Raw genomic sequence first — 23,933 nt, forward strand, 5'->3', positions numbered from 1 at the left:
ATTCAGGCCATAAAAAATAATATTAGGACAAAGTTAGTCTTGATAAAAACATTCTTTTTGAAGAAGGAAAACTAAAAACTAATATTTTTGTCCCTGGACTGTCACGGGTATACCTCATGTAATCCTCACATAAACTATAGGATTTCAGTTTTGTTATTCCAGTTTCATAGTCAGGGAATTCTAGGCTGAGAAAAGTTAAACAACTTGCTCATGCTCAGAGTGCTAGTACTGGTATTTGAGTCTAGGTTGTTGATGATAAAACCAGATGTGTCTGCTGCATCAGGTCACATTCCTAGCCACTGTCTGATCTTGTTCTTAATTATGAGCGTTTGTAATACATACGTACCACCAGGTTTCCAATGACCATGACCAACATGAAAACAATAAGGCACATGGTTTGGCCAGCAACCTCCATGCAGTCCCACATGGTCTCTATCCACTCTCCACACAGCACTCGGAACACAATCAGGAAGGAGTGGAAGAAGTCATTCATGTGCCAGCGTGGGAGTTGACAGTCACTAGATATCTTGCAGACACATTCTTTGTAGCTCTTACCAAAGAGCTGCATGCCGACCACAGCAAAAATGAAGACAATGATGGCCAACACCAAGGTGAGGTTACCTAGAGCCCCCACTGAATTGCCAATGATCTTAATTAGCATATTCAGGGTGGGCCAGGATTTTGCCAGCTTGAAAACTCGAAGCTGTAATCAAGTGAAAATATACTCTTAGTAGTAGTCACAATATAATTTAAAAAGTTAGTTAGACATCATTTTATCAGTATGATACTATATTGTAGTCCCACCTCTGAGGAATGTAAAATCTCAAACTATACTAAAATTCAAATCCAGAAAAAAGTGTTAATAATACTGGAATTGTAAATCAAATCATAATATCATTTAAGTGCAAATATAAGAGAGAGAAAATATTTCAGAAATGATAAAACATTTCTGATTCATCAACAGATATATCCACGAAAACAAATTAATACTTTGATTACAGACATTTGTGAATTTAGCAAGCTAATGTCACCTCCAACTATATTTTAGAGAGTAAAAAGAAATATTAAAAGTATGTTATATATTTTTAATGGACATTTATAATATAAAAGTAAAACTAATTTGATAAACTTAAGGAAAAGTTTCTTTTCAATTTGAAAAATACATTTTACTTAATTTCCAATAAAATTTTGCATATTTTTAAATAATTTTTTTTGCTAAATGCAAAAAAATTTGTTATACCGTTGTCTAAAGTGCTAATGGGATCAAATATTTTCCCACATATTCCTTTAAAGTAGTTACCACTAATATAAGTAAGGTTGATAAAAAGATAAGATTAATTGGGTATAAAGTTTTTATTTATATTCCTTTATAGACTTTAAAGCAAAAAATTATTTTAATGAATTTAAAACATAATTTTAGAAGCACATGTGTGTTTTTAAATGTGCCTTACATAGTTAATTATTATGAAGTGTTTCAACCATTTTTCATCATTCTTGATAAACAGTCACACTCAGCTTTAAAGAGAACATTTATATATTTTCTTAGAATATCACACATACTGGTTTAAGTTTAAAATATCATTGAGGTAAAAAACTATTAAAAACTATACACATTAATTCATTTTTGAAATAAGTATTTTGCCAATGAAAGATAGAATATAAACATAGTCTATGCAGATACCAGTCTGAATGATCTCAGTACAGACAGTCCCTCCACATTTGCCAGGCCAAGCTCCATTAAACTAAGGCTGACAATAATTCCATCAAAGATATTCCAGCCCTCTTGGAAATAATAATATGGATCCATGGCAATGATCTTGAGGACCATTTCTGCTGTGAAGATACCGGTGAAGACCTAAAGTAAAATAGAGATCAGTACTTCACAAGCATTGAAAAAGTTTTGACACTCTAAGAATTTGTAAAGAAGGTTAAACAGTTATGAGTAAGAATATCTAAAATTTAAAGTGAAGAAATGTGACAAATGGATATAGAAGTTTAGCATTTTTTCAGGGGAATATTTTAAGTGGATTTGTGTTAGTTAATGAATCTGCTAGATTTCCAAGACAATGCTGATTTGAAAACATTTCATTGTCCACATTTGAAATCTGATACTAAATAATAGCTACTGAATTATTGCCTTTTTTGGTACCCTATGCTTCTACCATAATCACAGCCAATTTTTTTTAAGTATTGCAATAAGAACAATTTATGTATTATTGGAAGTCACTCAAAAATTACTTCAAATTGGTAAAAAACATATTTTGTTCTTGATTTTTATTTTTTTTAAGGGACACCACCTTATTTCTATAATTTTATAAACATTCCTAAAATAAGAGTGAGTTTGCCACAAATGTTTTATAATAATTATTTCTGGATTTATGCCTCAGAATTAAGGTAGATGGATAAGTAGAGCAAGGAACTGCAGATTTAATTGAAAGCATCAGGAGAACATTCTCAGTATGCATACACCCAAAATTAGGATTAATAAATTATTTGAGTGGCTGGATGAATGTCTATTTGAAAATGGTTTTGTTTTTTAATTCAAAACCACAGGCTAAGACGCCCAAGGACATGAAGAGCTATGAAATTACTCTTGCGAAAAATCTTTTAAAGCAATTATATTAATTAACTATAGGTAAAAACTGCATATTATGACTAAAGTCAAGCTTACCACTTACCAAGGTAAATCAGCCTTTACCTTGAAGGAACTTTGTCAAAATAACAGTATCAAAATTATTTGGTTTCCTAAAATATCATATTAATTAAAGGAAATCTTGTTCTACTCTTACAAAGTATAATTGCAGCTAACATCTCATTTTCCCAATCACAGAAAGACCTAAGAGAAATACCCATACCAGAAAAGATAGCTTAACTTCAGTTCATCATTCATTCACTCAAATAGAAGTAAAATGTAATTCAAGCAAGCTTAGTACATGAAAATCCAGATATGCTGGAATGCACATTAAAAAGTGATTTTTTTCATTTATAGAAGGACTTACCCTGGGGTATTTTTTCCCTGGTGAATGTAAAATAAGTTCTGATTTATATGAATTTTATTTCTTATATAAAGTTTTAGGAGCAGCTACTATTTGAAATAAACAGCCTGATTATAGAAATATATTAGTTAAATTGAGTTAGAAACAATCCAGGTAAATGATCTACAAATATCTCTTCCTACAGAAAATCATAAGGTGAACTTTTCAGCTCTTCTGAAATGACTAGAAGATGTCCTGCATTTAAAAAACCCATACCTTAAACTTACATTCTTTCATCTAAAATTTAATCCCAGCATGAAATTCTCTTTAAAAATAGCATTTTAATTACAATTTGCAGTTTAATGCCATAGCTATTTATCTCTTTAAATGCTTTCAATTTAGGCCCTAAAAATCATTGGGATTGTTTTACGTACATTTTAGTCTAGCTTAGCATTGTCAGTGATTAAGAGTTTTGAAAAAATCTTTCTCATTCTAGCAAAGGTCAACTGAGGCTATTGATCATGATGCTTATGTTTATAAAATTTTAAAACTCCATCAAAAAATGCTAAGAACACAGAGAACTGCAACCCCTGGATATGTATATGGTTATGTACATAAATCCATGTATGGTTTATAAACATACATTCTGCTGCCTTTGAATTTCTTTATCATGAAGAATTTTTAAGACTAAGACAATTAATAAAAACATACTGAATGTTTATTGTTTGGACTTAGCCTAATTATAATATATCTTGTCTTCTGAAGAAGCTTTTTTTTTTGAAATTTTGGATTATATGTTTCTGTAGCCATTCATTCATTAATAAAAAATTGCTGAGTACTTACTAGACGTTGTACTAGGCTTTGAAAATGAAGTACTAATTAGGATATACAAACTGAGATTGCATAAACCTAATTCATTTAGGCTGATAAATTTCTTATGAACAATACATCTATAGGCTTCCTAAGCCACCCTCTTTAATGAGGAGATAAGTTCAGTGAAAAGTTTCTAACCTATTGTACGTGATGACACAAGTCAATCAGCAGAAGTGTAAGTGCTAAAGATGGGGATGAGAATCAGCCTGGGAGTCTGGACCAAGAGTAAACAAATTTCAAGCATTTTGTTTTGGGGGGCACTGGGCTTGGATGATCAAATGTTAGGGCTTAAGGTCTCAGTTCAGGGATAAAAAAGTTTCCTTACTGAGTATTTACTTAGGAAAAGTTCTGTTGATACATACATTAAAAAGATAGAAATGTTAGTTCTAAAGACTCAGGTTTGAATATTGATCAGTTTGCTCCACAGAACCTCTTCTTGTCCAGACTGACATTCCACTCTTTTGTAGTGAATTTGATATAACTGTAGCTGCCTTTCGCTCCATTACTATTATTAGCTTCTTGTTTTAATGGTTTTAGTTTTATCATCCCCATGCCTTTTGGATTTGTATCTTTAAATATTTGTTGTTGTTGATTCTTTTTTGAAGGATGAAATTGAAATATATTTAAAGAAAAATGGTGGGACATCATTTAACATTTATGATTTTCTTTTATCTCATCTGTCAAATGAGGATAGTGAGATGATTCATCAGGTCTGTGTTTAATATTCTTGGATTTCTATCAGTATTATATTGCTTAGCAAATTTTATTACAAATTGTAGTGTACACACAATTATTGTTACACAAGAGCTTTATTAGTAGTTGTTAGAAAGAGACGAGAAGGCAGTTTTATATTACACTAGGAGAGGAGTTAGATGGCCAAATAGCACTTCTTCATTGATGCGAGAGGCTTCATAGGTGAGGTCTAGAATTTGGCTCCCATGGGTTTTACCTTTCAATAAATGAGCCATTTTTTTCCTTCAAAAAGTTATCATGTTCCTTTCCTGAGATTTTGAATTCATATCCTACACCACACCATTTAATTAAAATAATTTTGCTAATTATGTTTCTTTAGACTTTTATTTGCAAATAGCCTGTAAGATTTTTAGAACAGGTACCATTTTCTAAGTTCCCATCTAGGTCTAGCAGAATAAAGGGATATCATGGACCTCTAATCACTGGTTAGCAGAGTTATAGGAAGAAAAATAATTAGTGTAGGAGCTACAGATCTCTATCGATATTCCCTGAAGAAAAAGTTACAGGTTAGCTGGAAATGTTTGTATGATGAAGAGGTTATCTAACCTACTATGATTGATGGAAGATTCCTTGCTTATAGAATCCCTAAGATGAGTGCGTGGGTTTTATAATGGTTAAAACAAAATTTAAAAATGAAAGCAAAACAGAGCATCTTAGAGAAACTCAATAGAGATTTGAGGTCTCTTGATACTCAAATTTGATCAGTCCAATCAACAGGAAGTGATGTAATTTTTATATGCTCCAGAAAGAGGAAACAAAAAGGCACATTGATCTAAGCAAAGACTGGAAGTTCCACAACTCTTTTATGGAACATTCTTTTGTTATCAATTCAACCAAAAAACTCGATGTCCTTATTTATAAGGCAATATGCAATCATTTGAATAGTAATAAACTAGTCCATAGAAATTTTAAATTTATTTTAATGAGCAAACTGTAAACTCCCCACAAAATAGGCGATGTAACATCCATCCATGGAGTATAATATAAATCCAAATTCAGCTAAGTACCCATGCTATAAGGAATATATTCTTTTTCTCTGTGTATATATATATTATATATATATATAATTTTTCATATATAAATATTTATTTTAAAGCTTATTATGGATATAAAATAAGATATGCGAAACTATGAAATACTTTACAGATATACAACATTATTACTACTACTCATAATGAGCTTTTAGCCAATAGTAACAGTCAGTTTACACATTCTCTTATTCCTAAGGTTAGGAATAGTTAAGTCTGTTCTTTGTCGTCTACACTGTCTGTCTTCAAGTGTCTCGTTTTCCCAACACTAAGCTCAGCTTATGCATGGTTCTACCACAAACAGTCAACGAGTGATAGAACCCCACTTCCCTACTTCATTATCTCCATCACTACTCAAAGTTACAGATTTTAGAATGAGGGACATCTAGTCCAACACATTGTGCTCATGAGAAGGAAATACTTGTGACTTTTTTAAGACCACCCAGATATTTAGCATGGACAACTGGATTTGGACCCAGATTTAGTGCTTTAGTCTAGTGCTTTTCCATTTGATTGTCCTATAATCCAATGTCTCTTATCCTGTCCCTCCATACTCAGTTGCTTCAACATTGAAATTCTATAAAACCTCAGTTTCCTGCTTCACTCTGACAAATTTCCAAAATTTTCCCTAACTGTTCAACTTCCCTAACTGTCTAACATCCTGGGAAAAATACAGCAGCTAGAGCAGAACTATTTTCCGTCAGTATTTCAAAGAAAGGTTAATAGCATACAGAAGAGGAAGGAAATTGTTTATTGAGCATGTGCTAGATGCCAGGCACAGTGCTGCGTGTTTTCACATTATCTCATTAGATCTTCACAACAACTCTGGGAGATGAGTATTATTATATCCATTTCAATAATAGAAAACAAAGACTCATATTTTTTATCAAACTTGTCCAGATGCTTCATTATTAGTAAGGTCAAACCCAGTTCCACCTGACTCCAAACCCATGTTCTTTTATGAAAAGATGCATGATGCCTTTTTGGGTAGGAAACAACCAGTTGGTTATTTATCGAGCTACAACCATGTGTTTAAACATTCTGCAAGATACAAAAGAAAAATGGGATGTGAGCTCTGCCATGGAGTAATTTATAGTGGATTTTGTTTAATATTCAACCAAGTTCTATTCACAAATGCATTAGGAATTAAGAAAAAGTGTGTTTGATATGGGCTGAGTATCATATTAGAGGAGATGAGGCTTCAGTTGGACCTTGAAGAATATGAAGAATTGAGATGAAGTGATTTGAGTTGGAATACTTTAAATGTGAAGGTAGAGAACAGTGATATACTATCCCATATGTAAGCATATAAACATTTGTGTGTTACAGTGACAAGGCTGTTCTGATAAGGCTGGTGGTGGTTGGTTAGGAACCAAAGGAAAATAAGCTGGTATAGGAAGGATGGAATCAGATAGGGAGTTTTGAAAACCAGGTAAGAGTGTTGAACCACAAATATAGGCAATAGATACTTTAGCAAGATGAAAGCATACTGAGTGCAGAGTACTAGAAATATGATTTTAATAGTAGTTATAGGAGTAAAAAAGTTGACACCTGGAAGAAAGAAATAATGGGTCTTCATATAAAATTGTATATAAGAATATATAAGAAATAAATAAGAAATAAAGAGAAAGTAAGTCAAATGGCTATCTTTGAAGCTGGAAGGCTCTTTGAAGTTGGAAGGCTACTACTAGAGGTAATACAAGACTAAATTGAGATTTTTAGGGCTTTCAGTAAATTGTGAGAAAGATGATATTTCAGATGTCACATACTGTGTTTAAAGTTATCCTGGAGCAATGATCCATAACTGTTGGAAATACAGGAATGGAACACAACTTACACCATAATTGTAGATAACACCTAGAGTTGTTGAGTACATAGTAATATTGAGTGAAAAACATAGCCTTAATAGGCAAAAGAAGAGAAGTCCAGACAAGGATGCAGAGATAGAGTGATTGGAAAGATGAAGGAGAAATCATCTTCCGATGAAGGATAAATTGGACAAAAAAATCAGTATCACAGGTGTCAAAGATGAAGAAAGTGTCAAGAATCTGATGGGTGTTCTATAATGCAGTGAAGTTGAGTTCTCTTATTGGAGTAGACATTTATGCAACTGTCTGCCCAGTATTCGCTTTCTTCTTTCTGTTGGGAATAGTTCCTCCACCTGTGTAATTCCTAAGGACTGCCATTTTCACATAACTCCACCCTCGCCAATGTTGATGAAACCACAGGTGAGCATCTGACCCAGGTTATGCCGAATAGAGTCCTATCACGAGAGTCTGAGCTGGAACTGAAAAAGAGATCCAGTCTTTTTCCAGTGCAGAGGTTACAAGATGTAAAACCAATGAGCTATGGCTGATCATGTTCCTGACCTACAGAGAAAAGATGCAATGAATGTTTGGGCTATATCCAGTCCCTTGGTTAAAGGATATCCTGAAGCCCATCCTGAAGCCCAATTGCAAAATTACCCTTCATATGGTTTGGTAGTTCACCTTTTTCTTTCCATTCCATGAGTCAGTCTTTTTACTTTCCTCTTAAGTTAGTTTGAGTTCTGTTTCTGTCTTGTGCCAAAAAAGAAGGTCTTGATTAATAAACTATGTAAATTCTTTTCTTACTTGTTCATCCATTTCAGATTCTTCATATACATTTAGGAGGAAATTTACAAGTCAGCATACACATACACAGATGTCTGCCCAAGTAACTTGAACCAAAAATGTGGCTAAATTACAAATGCATTTTTATCAACTATTTCTTCTCTTCTGTGAATTCTACTGAAGCATTTTATTAAGAAGTTCAATTTGAAACAACTATGCCTTCTTTTGCACAGAAATCAATTCTTATGTATTCCCTTCAAAGAACGTGATTTCTTCAGAAGCTATGTGTGCTAAAACTGCATGCTTGTGAAGCAAGAATTAGATGTCATTGTTTCTCTGGGCCTATATTTCCAGCAAGAATGACAGTAAAGATTTTAACAAGTTTACAAAGGGTAAGACACCTTGATCAGTCAGCACAGATGTTGGTCTCAATAGTCAGCACTTATACCAGAATTCTAGACCTTATCACTGAGAATACCTTCAATATTCCTTTAGATATTTCTTCCTATGAAGAAAGAGGGTATAATTTGGGGGTTTCACACAGCACAAATGGATTTCTTCTTTGGTCTATCTGCCCCATCCCTGACAAAGTAAATAAGTAAACATCAAATGAACTCACCAGGTTTCCTACAGTCAACACACTACTGAATTGACCAGTCATTGGGTAGTGCTCCATGGCCATGAAGAGGGTATTTAAGACAATGCAAATAGTGATGGCAAGATCAACAAATGGATCCATAACAATTAAATTCACAAGATGCTTTACTTTTAACCATGGATCACAGCAGTCCCAGATCAAGAACACATTGGCAAATCTATACCAGCATGGTGGACATTTCTGCCTAGATTCTTCAAGCTCTGGAGGAACAATAAAGAGTAAGAGTAGTAAATAACAATAAAAACAAATCATTGTTGTAGATTGTACATTATTTGATAAAATTGATGCTTCTACTTGGGGTTGGAAGTTCATATTAGTATAACAGACTTGAGAAGACAATCCCATTAAATATTTTCACAATATATTCATAAAAAATGTCAAGTAAATAGACTTTCTTCTTTAATTAAACAGAAAATAAATACTTTGAATTTAATATTTTGCCTCAAACTAACTTAATTACCTATTAAATAGGTAATAGGTCATTAAATTGCTATATTTTCTTTATCAAAACAGAATTTTAAAGTAAGCTTTATAGAATTATTAATATATCAAACAATTATTGTTTCTTTTGAAAGACCTTTTTAAGAATACTGTCTAAAGCTGTGATCCTTATTAATGTGTGTGACCCATTCTTTCCTCTCTCTGTCTCCACATCAGCATTGATCTTCCACACACTGAGAATGTAGTATGTCCTTCTTTTTAATATAGATTTAGACCCAAATCTAGTTCTGTTATTCATAGTTACTCATATTTTTCAGAATTTTAGCTTAATATATTAAAAAGGCACTAGTAATTTAACGGGTGAAACCTATTATAATTATTATATGCCCATTTGTATATCCAGTACACCAAAGGGATAAGGTACAAAATGTAATTGAAGTTTTCTAAAGAATTCATATTAAATATGACTTATAAATGATTTATAAAATTGAAGTACTAATATAATATTCCTCCAAACTTGAAGAAATGGGGACTTAATGAATGAACAAGGACGTAATAGTTGCTGCCCATTCCTGTGTATCAAAATCAACAAATATTTGTGTCAGCTGTTCATTGGAGGAACGTAATGGCTTCTGTGTATGTGGAAGATGGAGGAAAAAATCTTTTTTTAGGGTCCCTGTCGAAGTGGAGCACAGGTTTTGATTCCTCCAACTCATTCATATGCCTCCCCACCCCATCACTACCTCCACGCCTGGACAACAGATTGAAGCTTGAAAGAGACGTTTCCCTGTGCTTCTAAAACTTAAAAAGGCAAGTTTTTACTCTAATTGCTTAAGGATAATATAACATAAGGATAAATCCTCACTGATGAGGTATCAAGTGGTGAAATATCACTCTTCGGATGAGAACCAGAATCAAAAAGAAATAAGGACAATATTAGTTTTTGTAATCAATGTGATAATAGTGTATTCCATATATTATCTACTTAGGTCTGTTATACAGTTTTGATCTTGGGTAACTGACTTTCGTAATTCTATGGGAATAAATAATAGTTCCATAAAGTATATAATCATAGGAAGCTGACTATCCCATGACCTTCTTCTTACCCTCCATTGTGTTAGTCAGGATGCTGGCTATGCTCATGGCTCTTTGTTTTCCGGAGGAATCCTCTAGCATCTCCATTGAAATCTGGTAAGAACTTAGCCTTCTCTTTCTGACTTCTGTTTCAGTGGTGGTACCCTGCAAACCAAACACTGCTGGCTCAAACCACCCTTTTCAATGAATAATACAACACAACGTAGCATTTCTCTGGAAAGGCATGCTACGTGCAGTTTTCCCAAGTAACAATTTTCAAGTAATAGTAAAATACTAAATTTATTATTAAGTTGTAAATACTTTAAAAAATCACAGGTGGTACCCTAAAGGGTTAAAACAAGAATTTACTAGTTGGATGCAATTATATAAGGCCATTATGTTGCAGAAATATTTTAGTTTACCTGTTGGAATTTTCAGGGAAAATTTTCATAAGCATGCCAAAGTCATATATTATTCCATTTCATTCAAATGCAAGGAATTTTAACTTATCTCAACGATTAATAAACAGATCAATCTTCCCCCAAAACAAATAATAGTATTATATAGTCTTAAGGCTGAATTATTATCTTTGAGGCTATATTGAAAATATTGACATATATGGGCCAATTTTTTTCCATGCACAAACACAGATGTACAATGAAATGTGTGTGCTTTCCTGAGATTTCTTTACTTATTTCTATATGCCATCCTGTAAGAAATCAAAACACTTTAGAGTCATTTAATAGACATCAAAACATTTTAGAGTCACTGTAATATTGACAGTTGTATGAAAAGTGCCCATTATAAATATATTGGTCATTACAATATTTAATTTTAAGTATATGAAATTTCCAGAATATGAATAGATTATTATATAATTCTGGGTCAACAAACATCTATAATAGCAATTTGGTTGTCAAAGCGCCCATTATTTTGTGCTGGTAGGTCTACTGAATTTGCAGATACGAGTTTCATCCCGGTCTCTAAAAACTGGGCTCTTTTAACCTAAAGCATTTGAAAGTTAATGGTCCCACACAATTCAGTTGGTTCTAAAGATCCTATTGTTTTCCATTCAATAAATCATATATTATTTTTAAGGACTTTCATTTTGGGGAAGCAGGATGGTGTAACAGGCTAAAATGCCCAGGCCTTGGTTATTTTAAATTGTCAGTAGACCAGGTATAATGTCAGTAGAGCTAATTTATTATCTATTATCACCTCTGGTGGAAGTTGTCCAGTAGGTGAGGTTAGAGCTGACGGTCCACCCACCAAGGAAACCACACCATTGCAATCCACAGTGCTGTGCATCTTCCCATTTGCTGGAAGCCCTGGCACCATCCTGGATGACATACTGGCCTGACTAACGTTACTGTTGCGTCGCTCTCCGTGTCTGTGTGGCACAAACAGTGAGTCTCTCCTGCTCTCGCTGTCTTCATATGTACTGTGTTCATCATCAGCAAAGTCATTTTCAGAACCAATATCCTTTGCCCGACCTCTGAAGCTGAAAATACTTGTTTTGCTATTGCGTCGTGGGGAAAACAGGGAGCCACGAATACTTAATAGAGACTGAGGAGAGAGCAAGGAAGAAAAGAATTGGGATGGGGGATACAACTACTTAATAAAGGTCTTAATATTACAGAATCTATTTGCTTTTGGGTTAGAATAGTCTTGCTCTTAAACACAGGTAATCAAGTTTACAGAGAACACATATGTTTTGATATTTTTATTAAAGACCACAATGCAAATTTAAGTATAAAAGAGTAGTTTTTCTGATTAAGAATTCTGATATGCAATCTACTAAGTGCATGACCACTTCATTTAATCTTCACTGTAGTACTGTGAGGTGGACTTTGTTACTGTAATGTTCTAGGAGCAGAACCTGATGCTGGAGAGGACAAATGATTCTTTTTGGTAGGTGGCTTTCACTCCTAAATGCTATGGTCTGAAAGGGCACACAACTTGGAAAACAAGTTATGGTTCAAGTGAGACTGTTGGCTTAAATTGAAAATATTTGTACCAAATATGTTACTTTTGGATAATGATTTTAAAACAAAACCATTATCTCTCCATTCTCTTATTTTGAGTTCTAAAAGGAAATTACTCTTTTTTTTCTGGATTTGCTTGTCTCTATCCACATGGGCATAGAAGTCACAAAACTTAACCAATGATGCTGTCTTCTAAATTTGCTAACAGTTTCCCAAATGGCTACTAATGATTCACCTGTTTTGAGAGAATATATGTCATAGCAAACACAACAGAGAGAATACCTAAATTGCTGTATAAATTACTATTCTTAAAATTTAACACTGCCTTAAAAATGTAAGACATTTATACATGACTTTACCAATAAGGGTGATGTAGAAGACAGCTTATCCTTCTAATCTCAATTTAATTTTATTAAAAGGAACTGGATGATTCAGAAACTTTAAAAATTATCTTTGTTTGTGAATAAATCAAGCAAACAGTTTCTGGTACTGGAAAATGAGGATTTAGCATGAAGCCCCTTCTTTCACTTTTTCAATGGACTTTAAATCAGCAGCACCAAATAATTCTGTGTTTATTTTAGCCTTGGTGAGTTTTCAAAAACATCTCTATTCTCCTGCAGAATCTTTGTTTACTACCTTCCTCATTAACAAAGACATTTCCAATATTCCCCTCCCACCCCCAGTGGTTTCTCATGGCCTGTTCTATCTCTGCATAGCCAGGGTAACATATATACATACATTCACATACATATGCATACATATCCATATGCCGGCAGGAAACATGCCTGGACTTTCCCTTTCTTCCTCCAAGCTTCGGTGTAAAACCAAAGAAAATAATTCTAGTGGAAAAAAACGTAAGAAAGGCAGACTCCCTCAAATTTATTTTTGGTCCCTCTGCCTAATTAGGTCATGCTGATTTTCTTAAGCCCCATTTTTAGTTTTATTTTTATGGCTTTTCCCTGCCTGCAAAGCACTAGAATAATCTTTTTGCCGTCTGTCTCAGTGATGTTCTGGAAAGATACTATTCATTGAGAAATGTGCTATTGCTTTGGATTTGGTTAGAAACATTCACAGGAATTATTGACTGCCCAGCTTATCCAGCCTGAGACTGTGTGTATGTGATACTCAGTTCATGCAGCAGGTTTGTTTACCCAATGTCAGACGGTAGTTAGACTGATTTTCCAGTCATCAAAGTGATCAAGAAATTAGACATTGTGAAGACATTAATTCAGCCCTCAGTAATAAGGAATGGTAATGTTTTTAATCTCTTCAGACTCAATTTAAATTATCAATATAATATTTGTATGTTCAGACTCATATTTGAAACCTTAGTGTGTATTTTTAGGTCCCAACTTTCTAGAATTGGGATTCAGTAAGCAGGGAGTAGGAGTCTGGAATCTGAGTATTCAACATACATTCTAGGTGGTTCTAACGCAGGTGGACCTCACCCTACACCCAGAGGAATACTAACATTGTCTTACACTAATTCCTAGGATGGTTCAATACAATCATCTTAATATACCTGTGTTAGAATACTGTCTTTGGAAACTGAAAATCTGTATACACAGTAGTGGTTGGGTGTATGTGGTATGTGTGTACATCCATAACGTATCTGGTACATGCCTTTAATTTGCATGTTTTTATGTCAGGGTGTTTTCAAAGGCGTTCCAGATCCTTGGGTTTATTTGAAACTTCTATTTACTCTTCGGAAAGTATAATAATGGTTGTGAGCACAGCTTTCAAGGCAACAGAGACTGAGAAAAGAAGATAGCAAAAATAGTATTGAGAGAAAATAAACCAAAAATAACACACTAGAAGATGCAGCAGAGTGGAGGGAATACCCACAGCTGCGGCAGCCCTTTCTCTACGGAAAACAAGCTTTTATGCTTTAAGGACCTAAAGGCCATCTTTCTTTGCCTCAGGCATGCCAAAATATAAATTCCAGGCATCTTTTTTTTTTTTTGCCTTGTTCCAAGAAGGTAAATCTAAACTCTTTTTCTTAATTTTCAGTAACAAAAGGGAAAATAGAAGAATTTAGGTGTGTAAGACACAATCCTGCATATAGGGACTGAACCTGAAGTGGACTGGGATGTCAAAATGGAAGATGCAGGGAATTTGAAGATGTTCTAATAGAAGCATGTAAAGTGAGTATTTGTTGGAAATACTCACTTAATAGCATTTCAAGTTAAATATATGTAGCTTATCGATGTTTTCAATAAGTCAACAACTACACTTGGTTGTAGCTATAAAGCTTCTGGTTTAAAATAGTCTCCTCATGTCCAGACAACATAGATAAAATCTTTGGGGGGATTCACTTTTCATTGTATGCCTTTAAGTACTTTTTCATGCTGTCTAGGAACATGTATTACCTATTTAAGAATAAAATAATATAATAAATATAAAATAACATGTAAAGTTTATGTTAGTAGAGGACAGGGTACCCATTATTTATGGCTTCTTGGCTTTAACATTGTTAGAAGATATATTTGTGTTGAACATTATGCCATGTCCATCTTATGCTTCCTATCCCCACTACCTCCACTGATTCTCTTACCTTTTAGAGAGTTTGTTTACACAACCAGACACTGTAAAGTGCTTCTGGTATATTTTTGCTTGTGAGTTGTGGTGATGCTCTCTGCCTGTATTTACTGGGATATGTAACTATCAATGCTAATAGGCTATTTCTTTTTCTTTTGCAACATCTACTATCTATCTATTTCATCTATCTATCTATCATCCTATCATCTTTCTCTCTCTCCCTATCTACCTACCTATCTACGTATGTCACTATCTGTCTATTTACAAATATGAAATGAACTACATATAACGTATGTATATGCCAATTCTGTTTTTAGTATTTAAATTTGGCTTTCAGCTAACTTCCCTTTGCTGTTCCCTCTCTGTGGTTCACTCAACAGAGGCCTTCCTGCTGCTTCTTGAACATTCCGGGCATATTACCACATCAGGGCCTTACACTTGCTCTTCAGTGAGCCTGAAATGCTCTTTGATGAGGTAGCCTCTCCCCTTCCCTCCTCGAAATCTTTGCTGAGATTTCTCCTTTACAGTGAGGGCTTCCCAACCCACCCTATTTAAATTCTTTTTTTTTAACCACCGGTTAGTGTTCCTAATCCCCTTTTCCCGCTTTATTTTTTTTTCCATAGCACTTATCACTTTCTGACATAGTCTATAACTTACTTATCTTGTTTATTGTCTATCTCTTCCTTTAGTATAAAGTTCCATGAGGTCAGTGAATTATATTGTTTTGTTCATTGAGTTTTTTTCTAGAATTATTTCTTCCACATAGTAGGTGATCAATGTGGATTGGCTGAGTGAACTGATCCACAAGCTTTTGGCTGAGTGAACTAATCCACAAGCTTTTATTTGAGCATTATATGATGAAACAATGATGGAAATAGTGCTATTTTCAAAACACCTAAATATGTTCATGTAATTACTACTACTATGTGTATACATTTGTGATAACTGAAACTACTCAAAAATTTTTAGTTTCCCTAATTTGTAATTCAGTGACCCATTTTAACTTAATAAGAGCTCTACTATTTGTCACATAGGGTTTCTATATATTGCTTAATATATAGAACTCTTTAAGAACCCACAGCTCTTTAAGGTAGACATTATTACCCCATTTTACAGAAATTTTACAAAGTACAAGTGACTCGAACAAGGTCACAGAACTAACTTGTAGTGGAGATATGAACATAGGCCTTCAATCATTATGCTATAATGTCAAATATTCCTAATCTTAATGACTCCTAATAGTCTTAATAATGCTAAAATATCAGGAGTGAAGTTTAAGCCAAAAAATCTAATCTGAGAAATTAACTTGGCCTATTGAGCTTCAAGTTAATCCCAAATGTATTATGCTCATGTAATACCATACTTTATATTTGTACTATGCAAGATAATAGTTGGATCTCTTGATACTGGCATTATCTGTAGGGAAATGGTTTTTGTCTTATAAATTTTTGTGTGTGCATATATATTTTGTCCTAATATGAGAATTCAAGTTATAAGTTATTAATATAGAGTTTATTTCTTTTAAAAAATTCTTACATATTCAATATAAACTATAAAATAAACACCCATTGTTAACTAGCATATGCATTTTCCTAAGCCAAGAGCTAAACACTGTACTGAATTTTGTGCTTATCACTCCATTTTTACAAAAATATTTGTTCTTTATAAGACCCCTTGGATAATGTACAGTTTTTTGATTTAACTTAACTATATAGCGTGTCTCTCAAAGCATTATCTTTAAGACATAATTCTGACCCAGATTAATATAATTAGAAGAGTTAATAATTCATAGCCCATGAAACTCTAATGGAACCAGATAGGGTTAAAGCCATAATTGTACTTATCACAGATTTCATAACTATTTACTCTTCATTATGCAACTGATAAAACTTATAAACAAAGAATTGAAACTATTTTCCCTCTTTGACTTGAAAATATGCTGAAGAATTGGGTACTTGGCATTAAATCAGAGCGAAAACAGACTGTCTTTAATTTAGTTCTCTTCAAGAGCATTTAGGCCATAACTTCATTCTGATGTATCAAGGCAGGACACCATATCAGCATAATGGAAGCTCATGACAGTCCAGTTCTCATATCAAAAGATGAAAGCAGGGCTTCCCTGGTGGCACAGTGGTGGGAGTCTGCCTGCCAATGCAGGGGACACAGGTTCTAGCCCTGGTCCAGGAAGATCCCACATGCTGTGGAGCAACTAAGCCCGTGCACCACAACTACTGAGCCCGCATGCCACAACTACTAAAGCCCATGTGCCTAGAGCCCGAGCTCCGCAACAAGAGAAGCCACTGCAATGAGAAGCCCACGCGCCATAATGAAGAGTAGCCCTCGCTCGCCGCAACAAGAGAAAGCCCGCGCGCGGCAATAAAGACCCAATGCAAACATAAATAAATAAAATAAATAAATTTATAAAAAAAATAAAAGCAAAAATCCAGAGATATTTCTTTTCAAAATTCATACATATCTTGCATCACAACCTCAGATAATAAAGGCAGAAACCCATATGCAAAAAAAGTAGGTTCATCTGAGGTCTCAAAATGGAAAAGGTAAACAAGGGATTACAAAGCTGTCTCACTGAAGAAAAAAGTCTGATAGATAGTTTTCACTCCCCCTACCTCCTAAAAAAGCTGATTAAGAAAATGGTCTAAAAATAGTGCAATGCTTAAAACTGATTACCTTAAAATAAAAGTTATTAATGATTTAATAAAAGTCCCTTTTAAAGACAATTTAGGGTATAAATTTAAATAAACATATTAAATGTTAGTTCCCCATCCCTCATTTAAATCAGATATTACAAAAAATATACCAAAATACAGCAATGACAAAACAAACTGGAGCACTTAGTAGAAAACCATACCTGATGAGGGGAATAGAATTTCTTGTCACTGGTCAGTCGACTTCCATCCATGGAGAAAAGGAAGCTTCTTCTTTTGACACTGTCCTCAGATACAGATTTGGGAAACCTGTTTCCCGCTCCTTTGTTGTTTCCTTCAAGATGCTCCCTCTGTCTTCTTTTCTTTCTTCGGTTCCTCCACTCCTTAGCACTTTTAGAGCTTAATTTTGATGCTTCTGAAGAGCTTTCCAAGAGCTCTCCTAACCCACCTATTCCACTGAAATCTCTTGAAGCAGCTGCTGCTGCTGCAACTGCCTGTTTAAACAAAACCAGGCATTATTTAGAACATACAACTTTGGAAAACAGTTGAATGTGATACAAATGTTGCTATTTAAGACTATTAACTATATGTGAAAATGATGTCTTCTGGTCATTTCATTGTGTTTTACTACAAGAGAGTTTACTTAATAATGACAATTTTAAATAGTATAAAGCAATATGTTAGCTTATGCATTAAGACTAGAAAAGTCTGGTTTGGCACATCTTCTGAAGAGTCTTTTTTTAAAAACTCTGTTGAGATTAGCTTCATTTCAGGGAACAACTGCTCTCTTAAAAATATCTTCTACACTTTAAAAGCAAATGTTCTCTAAGTGGTGGTTCTTGGTCTGATTACTGTTCCAATTCCATCCATAGGTTTATTCCTCCCACTTGTGCTTGTGAACAACCTAGTGGTATTTTTTCCTTCTAAATCTAGGACAAAAGTCTTTTTCTTTTCTTTTTTTGTGAACTCAAAGCATTTAAAGTGTCTACTCTTTTACCTCTAGATGGGAGTAGTGGGAATGTATTGGCTAGTTCATCCTCTTCCTTTATTTGAATCACATTCAGTATTATTGTTCCCATTCCTGGGGTCATATTAATCTCAGAGTTTAGCATGATTAATTTATTAGATAGCACTTTTAGCTTTAAATTGTAAATGTTTATATATTATTTATTATTATTATAAATAATAACAAATGATTAACATATCAGTCAGTAAGTACCTGAAATAATCATTCAAGGGATTATGAGTACTTCTTCAAATACTTTCTTTTAATATTTCATCACTAAATATACTTAAGCATTTTGAATTTCTATACCTACTAAAGAAACACAGCAGGTCTGAGGTGAAACATGGCATGCCAGATGTTTTGTATTTTTATTTATATGAATAGTAGTTTTAGATGGGAATTGATCTAACCAAACTGGAGAAGATATGAAACTCAAAGCTGAGTTCTCATTAAGTATATTCCTGTTTATAAACATAAATGATTAAATTATGAGAATATTGGTTCAACTCTTTACCTATGTCATTACTGAATACAAACAAGTCTAATATAGCTACCATTTTGTTCTATCTTCTCCACTTAGACTCTAAGCTAGTTAGGAATTCTGTCATTTGTGTGTGTGTGTGTGTGTGTGTGTGTGTGTCTGTGTGCACATTGCCTCTTCTGTCTCCTGACATAAAAAAAGACTCAGTAAATATTTGGTGAATTAAGGTGAAAAAAGACATCGTGCTGTCAAGTTGTCTTAGACACTGAGTGAGGGTGGGGGAAGAACAAGACATACTTAGACTTGACTTTTTAAGATCTCATAAAAACTATGTGTCAGGATGGTCTGTATAATAGAAACATGTTTTAGAAAAGAAGATAAAACTCATATTGAATGCTTTGACAACATGTTGTGCTTTATGTTTCCTCCTTCTTGAGAAGCAAACCTTCCTAAGTAGCTTCCATTTCTGAATCTCATCTCAACTAAAGATTTTAAAAAAAGGTTTAAAACTAAAGGTGCTGTGATACAAATTCTCTGAGATTAACATGACCCCAGGGATGGGAACTATAGCATTACATATAGTACTAAATATGTGTGTTAGGCTAAGAAACACATAAAATGTTTATATTGAATACTGTATTCATCATGGAAACCCTGATCTAAGACTCGATATAGGACAATGCCTAACATTTAAATGAAACTTTAATTCAGAACTTATAGAATTGCATAAAATCAGATAACCAGATTATTTTATTGAATTCTTGATCATCAGTATCACTTTTAATATCATCAGTAATGAAAGATGAGAAATATTAAGGGCCCTTTATAAATATGAATGTTTAATATAAATGTGTAAAATAAAGTGGTTAAATGAAGTACTAATCTGTAGCAAGTTAAATATAGTTGCATAGTACTTGATACATAGGAGATACATGATATACACCACTACTTGAAAGAATGAAAAAAATATATATATATATTTCTTTTTATCCGAATAAAGTCAATTCTCCTTTCTATTTTGTATAGGCAGAAACACACAACACATAGTCTCTCCTATTTCTCTTTCCTCTTCCTTCTCGCCCCTTCTTCCTCCCGATCTTTCTATTCCCTGTCCTCACTTTACTCCCCTCAGGACCCTGCCCTATTTGAAAAGACAAAGCTCTGCCTACATAGAAGACTTTTTAAATTTTAACCAAAGTTACTGTCATCTACAGTGAGTTTGGGGGAAAAAAAATGGCTTTCCCAGTCCTTGCATCAAGGGGATGCCACATTTCATAATGTTTTTAATGGTTAAAAAAAAAAAAAGGAAAAAATCATTTATTGGCTTGTTTGTCGTCAGGAACAAAGGAAGTGGAAGTGGTGGTAATATTCCCTTGCCATAATTCTGAAACCCAGTTCATTTAAATCACTTCCGGAATTTGTTTTGCATAAGTCATGATTTCCCTACCTATCGTGGGTAACAGTTGGAGTAACTCAAAACCAAACAGATTTGTAAGGCAACAATGGTAACCTCCCAACACAACACATTTTCTGTGTCACTCATTAACTCAAATTTGTCACTTGTTCCACTTCCAGGGATTTGCCAATTCCCTTTCAAAGGCAGATGTTTCCTGTCATCTCCCATGTCTGTGTACCTGTTTATACCCAGCTCTGTGACATGGCCAATGTCCTGTTTATTTAGACTAATAGGGTTACTTTCACAACTGGCTTGCTGAATTCCTCTTGTAACAAATAACAAATATGTGCTAATATTTCCACAGGGAATAACATTTGCTTTTTCTTATATTATTTCTGTGTGATTCAAAGTAGGCTCTATAACTTACTGTATCTGTGTGTCCTTAAAAAATGAAACCACATGACTATGTGTGATTATACTTCACTGTAAACATAAGGTCCAGTTTTAAAATCCCATTTTAAAACTACAAGACATTAACTATACTTATTACAATTCTACCCCTAATTATATTGGATCTCTTAAATGCCGCTATTTCTAATTTTGTCCCAAAGCTTACTCCTAAATTTTTCCTATCAGACCAATATATACTGCTATGGAATATGCTATGTTGAGCACCATTAGACGTTTAAAGATCACAAATTAAATGCCAAACACAATTATGACGATATAAGACAAAACACTTCTTTCTTTGTTGGCTTTTCTCTCTCCGTCTTTTAAAGTTGTACTTGGTTTGTGAATCCACTGAGCTGAATACGAAATTTTTTTTCACGTCTAAACAATGACTAGCACTAGGAGGTCCTTCAACAGTTATTAAATAAATATGGAAATGATTCTAGGCTTCATGAAGTCATTAGCTAGATAGTAGCTTTTGAAGAGTCAAAGGTAGTTAGCAAGACTCACATTACACTGGAGCACCAGCGATCTCATGGGTGGACTAAGCCCCCACCACCACCTGCCTCCACTCCCTCCTCTCCTTCAACACTGGCTATTTATTGGTCATTGTCAACTGCATTGTCAATAAGGAAGTAAAATTAACTTAGTCCTGTGCCATCCCAGTCAATATTAAAACACTGGGATGAGATACCCTGGAATCAGTTTAAATTTTTTTTATGTATGAAGCTAAAGCTGAGTCAAATCATGATTTGATCACTGTAATCCAATAACTGACTTTTAAGTGAAAAGAACTGACATTTTTTATCTGACCTAATTAGGATAGAGATAATTAAGTTCTGCAAACTTCTGTTAGACATAGTGCACTTTTACTGCTAAATTTAAAAGATTATACTCTTTTAATTGATGCCATATTTTCCCTAAAGTGGCTGAATTTCAGAGTACATTCTTACCCCTGTACTGTATGTTTAGTATTCTCAAGCACATCGCTTTGTCTGTTTTTATACATGATAATAGAATAATCCAATGCTTTAAAATACAACTATGCATTATCTATCTATCTATATGTATACATGTATATTATTTCCTATAACATTTATTTAAGCTTTGAAATGAAGAAATTCTTTGCCCTGCAAATAGCTGTCTTATTTCATTATCTTACAAATGTGTTTTATTTGTAGTGATCTGGAATAAACTCTTAGATACTTGAAATATAGAAATTTATGGCAAGCATTATGCAAACTTTATAAGATTTTCAAGTATCACCAAATTTGTTTATGGCTTTTCTTATAAAATCAATAAACTATAACCATGATACTGCTCTGTACCCAATGGTAAGACGAAGATACCAAGGATTTATTGACGTTCGAATAATGCTTCATATATTTGGAAACATCCATCTGAAAAAAATCACTATACACAAAAGTTATTTGGACTTCTGCTTCTAATCAAGATATAGTAACAGCTCAGATTTGCTCTTCCTCTGAAACAACCACTAAAACAGACTAAATACATGTAACAATGGTTTTGAAGACACTATATGAATGGGCCATTGGGTAGAATTTTCAGAAGGATTTTCACTTAGTAGTAGGGAATAATTAGCCTTAGATAAAATTCTAAGTTCTACCTAACAGATCTTCAAAAGTTTGAAGATGGAAAGGATCAAACTGTTTATAAGTAATTTAACCATGCTCCCAAACAAGGACTGAGAATCCAGCACCCCAAAAGGTAAAGTTTCAGATGTCTGGAATTTAATTGAAGATTGTCAGAAATGCAAAAAAAATCAGGAATATATAACCAAAAATGAAGAATAAATTATGAACATTGACCAAGATCTGACACAGATGTTAGAATTAGCAGACAAGGACTTTAGGACTCTAAACAGTTATTATAACTGTATTGGGTATGTTCAAAATGTTAGCTATGTGGGAGATATAAAAGAGAAGCAGATCAAGCTTTTAGAGGTGAAAACTATAATGTCTGAGATGAAAAATACAGTGGATGGAATTAATGGCAAATCCAGTGTTGCAGGAGAAAAGATGATAAATTTGAAGACATAGCAATAGAAACTATCCATACTGAATTGACAAGCTGATTCTAAAACTCATATGAAGCTATACATTTTTAAAATATATTTGACCTGGAATAGTCAAAACAGTCTTGAAAAAGACTATCTAATTTCAAGACTGTAGCTATTAAATAGCTACAGTGATTAAGAGAGTGCAGTTTTGGTATAAAGAGAAGCAAACAAATCAATTGAATATGATAGAATCCAGAAATGGACTCACTCACATATGGACAATTGATTTTTGACAAAGGTTCAATGGCTGTTTAGTGGAGTAAAGATATTTCGTTCAACAAGTGGTGCTGGAATAATTAGATATCCATATGCAAAAAAAAACTCAACACATAAATCACACCACCTTACACAAAAATTAACTTAAAATGGGTCATTGACCTATATATAAAACATAAAACTATAAAAATTTCAGAAGAAAAATTAGGAGAAAATATTTGTGATTTTGATTTGGGAGAAATTTCTTAGATGCAACACCAAAAGCATGATCAAAGAAACAGAAAAAAAAGTTTGATAAACTGTACTTCATCAAAGTTAAAAACTCTTACCTCAGAAAAGTACAGTTAGGAGAATGAAAGACAAATTAAATTACAGACTGGGAGAAAATATTTGCAAAGCATAGATATCCTGAAGGACTAAAGGACTTATTTCATTTATATATTAAAACTACTCAAACTCAATAATAAGAAAACAAACAACCCAGCTAAAAAGTGGGCATAATATTTGAATATCCACTTTACAATAGAAGCCATACAGATAGAAAATAAAAACATGAAAAGATACTCAGATTCCTTAATAATTAAGAAAATGCAAAATAAAGACATCAATGAAATGCCTAGTAGAATGGTTAATAAGACTGATCATACCAAATGTTGGTGAAGACCTAGAGGATCTATAATTCTCACTGAAATGAATCGGATTTCACTTTGTCTTCCCATGAC

General features: G+C 33.6%; 1 protein-coding gene across 1 annotated transcript in view; it reads right to left on the minus strand.

The window, feature by feature from the left end:
- LOC309809369 (sodium channel protein type 3 subunit alpha-like) overlaps positions 1 to 23,933 on the minus strand; it is a 112,362-nt gene that overhangs the window by 36,958 nt on the left and 51,471 nt on the right. Inside the window, 6 exon segments of the mRNA XM_082630424.1 lie at positions 347 to 703; positions 1,682 to 1,855; positions 8,840 to 9,078; positions 10,426 to 10,558; positions 11,612 to 11,959; positions 17,786 to 18,076. Coding sequence (XP_082486550.1) covers positions 347 to 703; positions 1,682 to 1,855; positions 8,840 to 9,078; positions 10,426 to 10,558; positions 11,612 to 11,959; positions 17,786 to 18,076 — 1,542 coding nt within the window.

Source organism: Mesoplodon mirus, assembly GCF_964341445.2.
Source record: "Mesoplodon mirus genome assembly, chromosome: 8".
NCBI lineage: Eukaryota > Metazoa > Chordata > Mammalia > Artiodactyla > Ziphiidae > Mesoplodon > Mesoplodon mirus.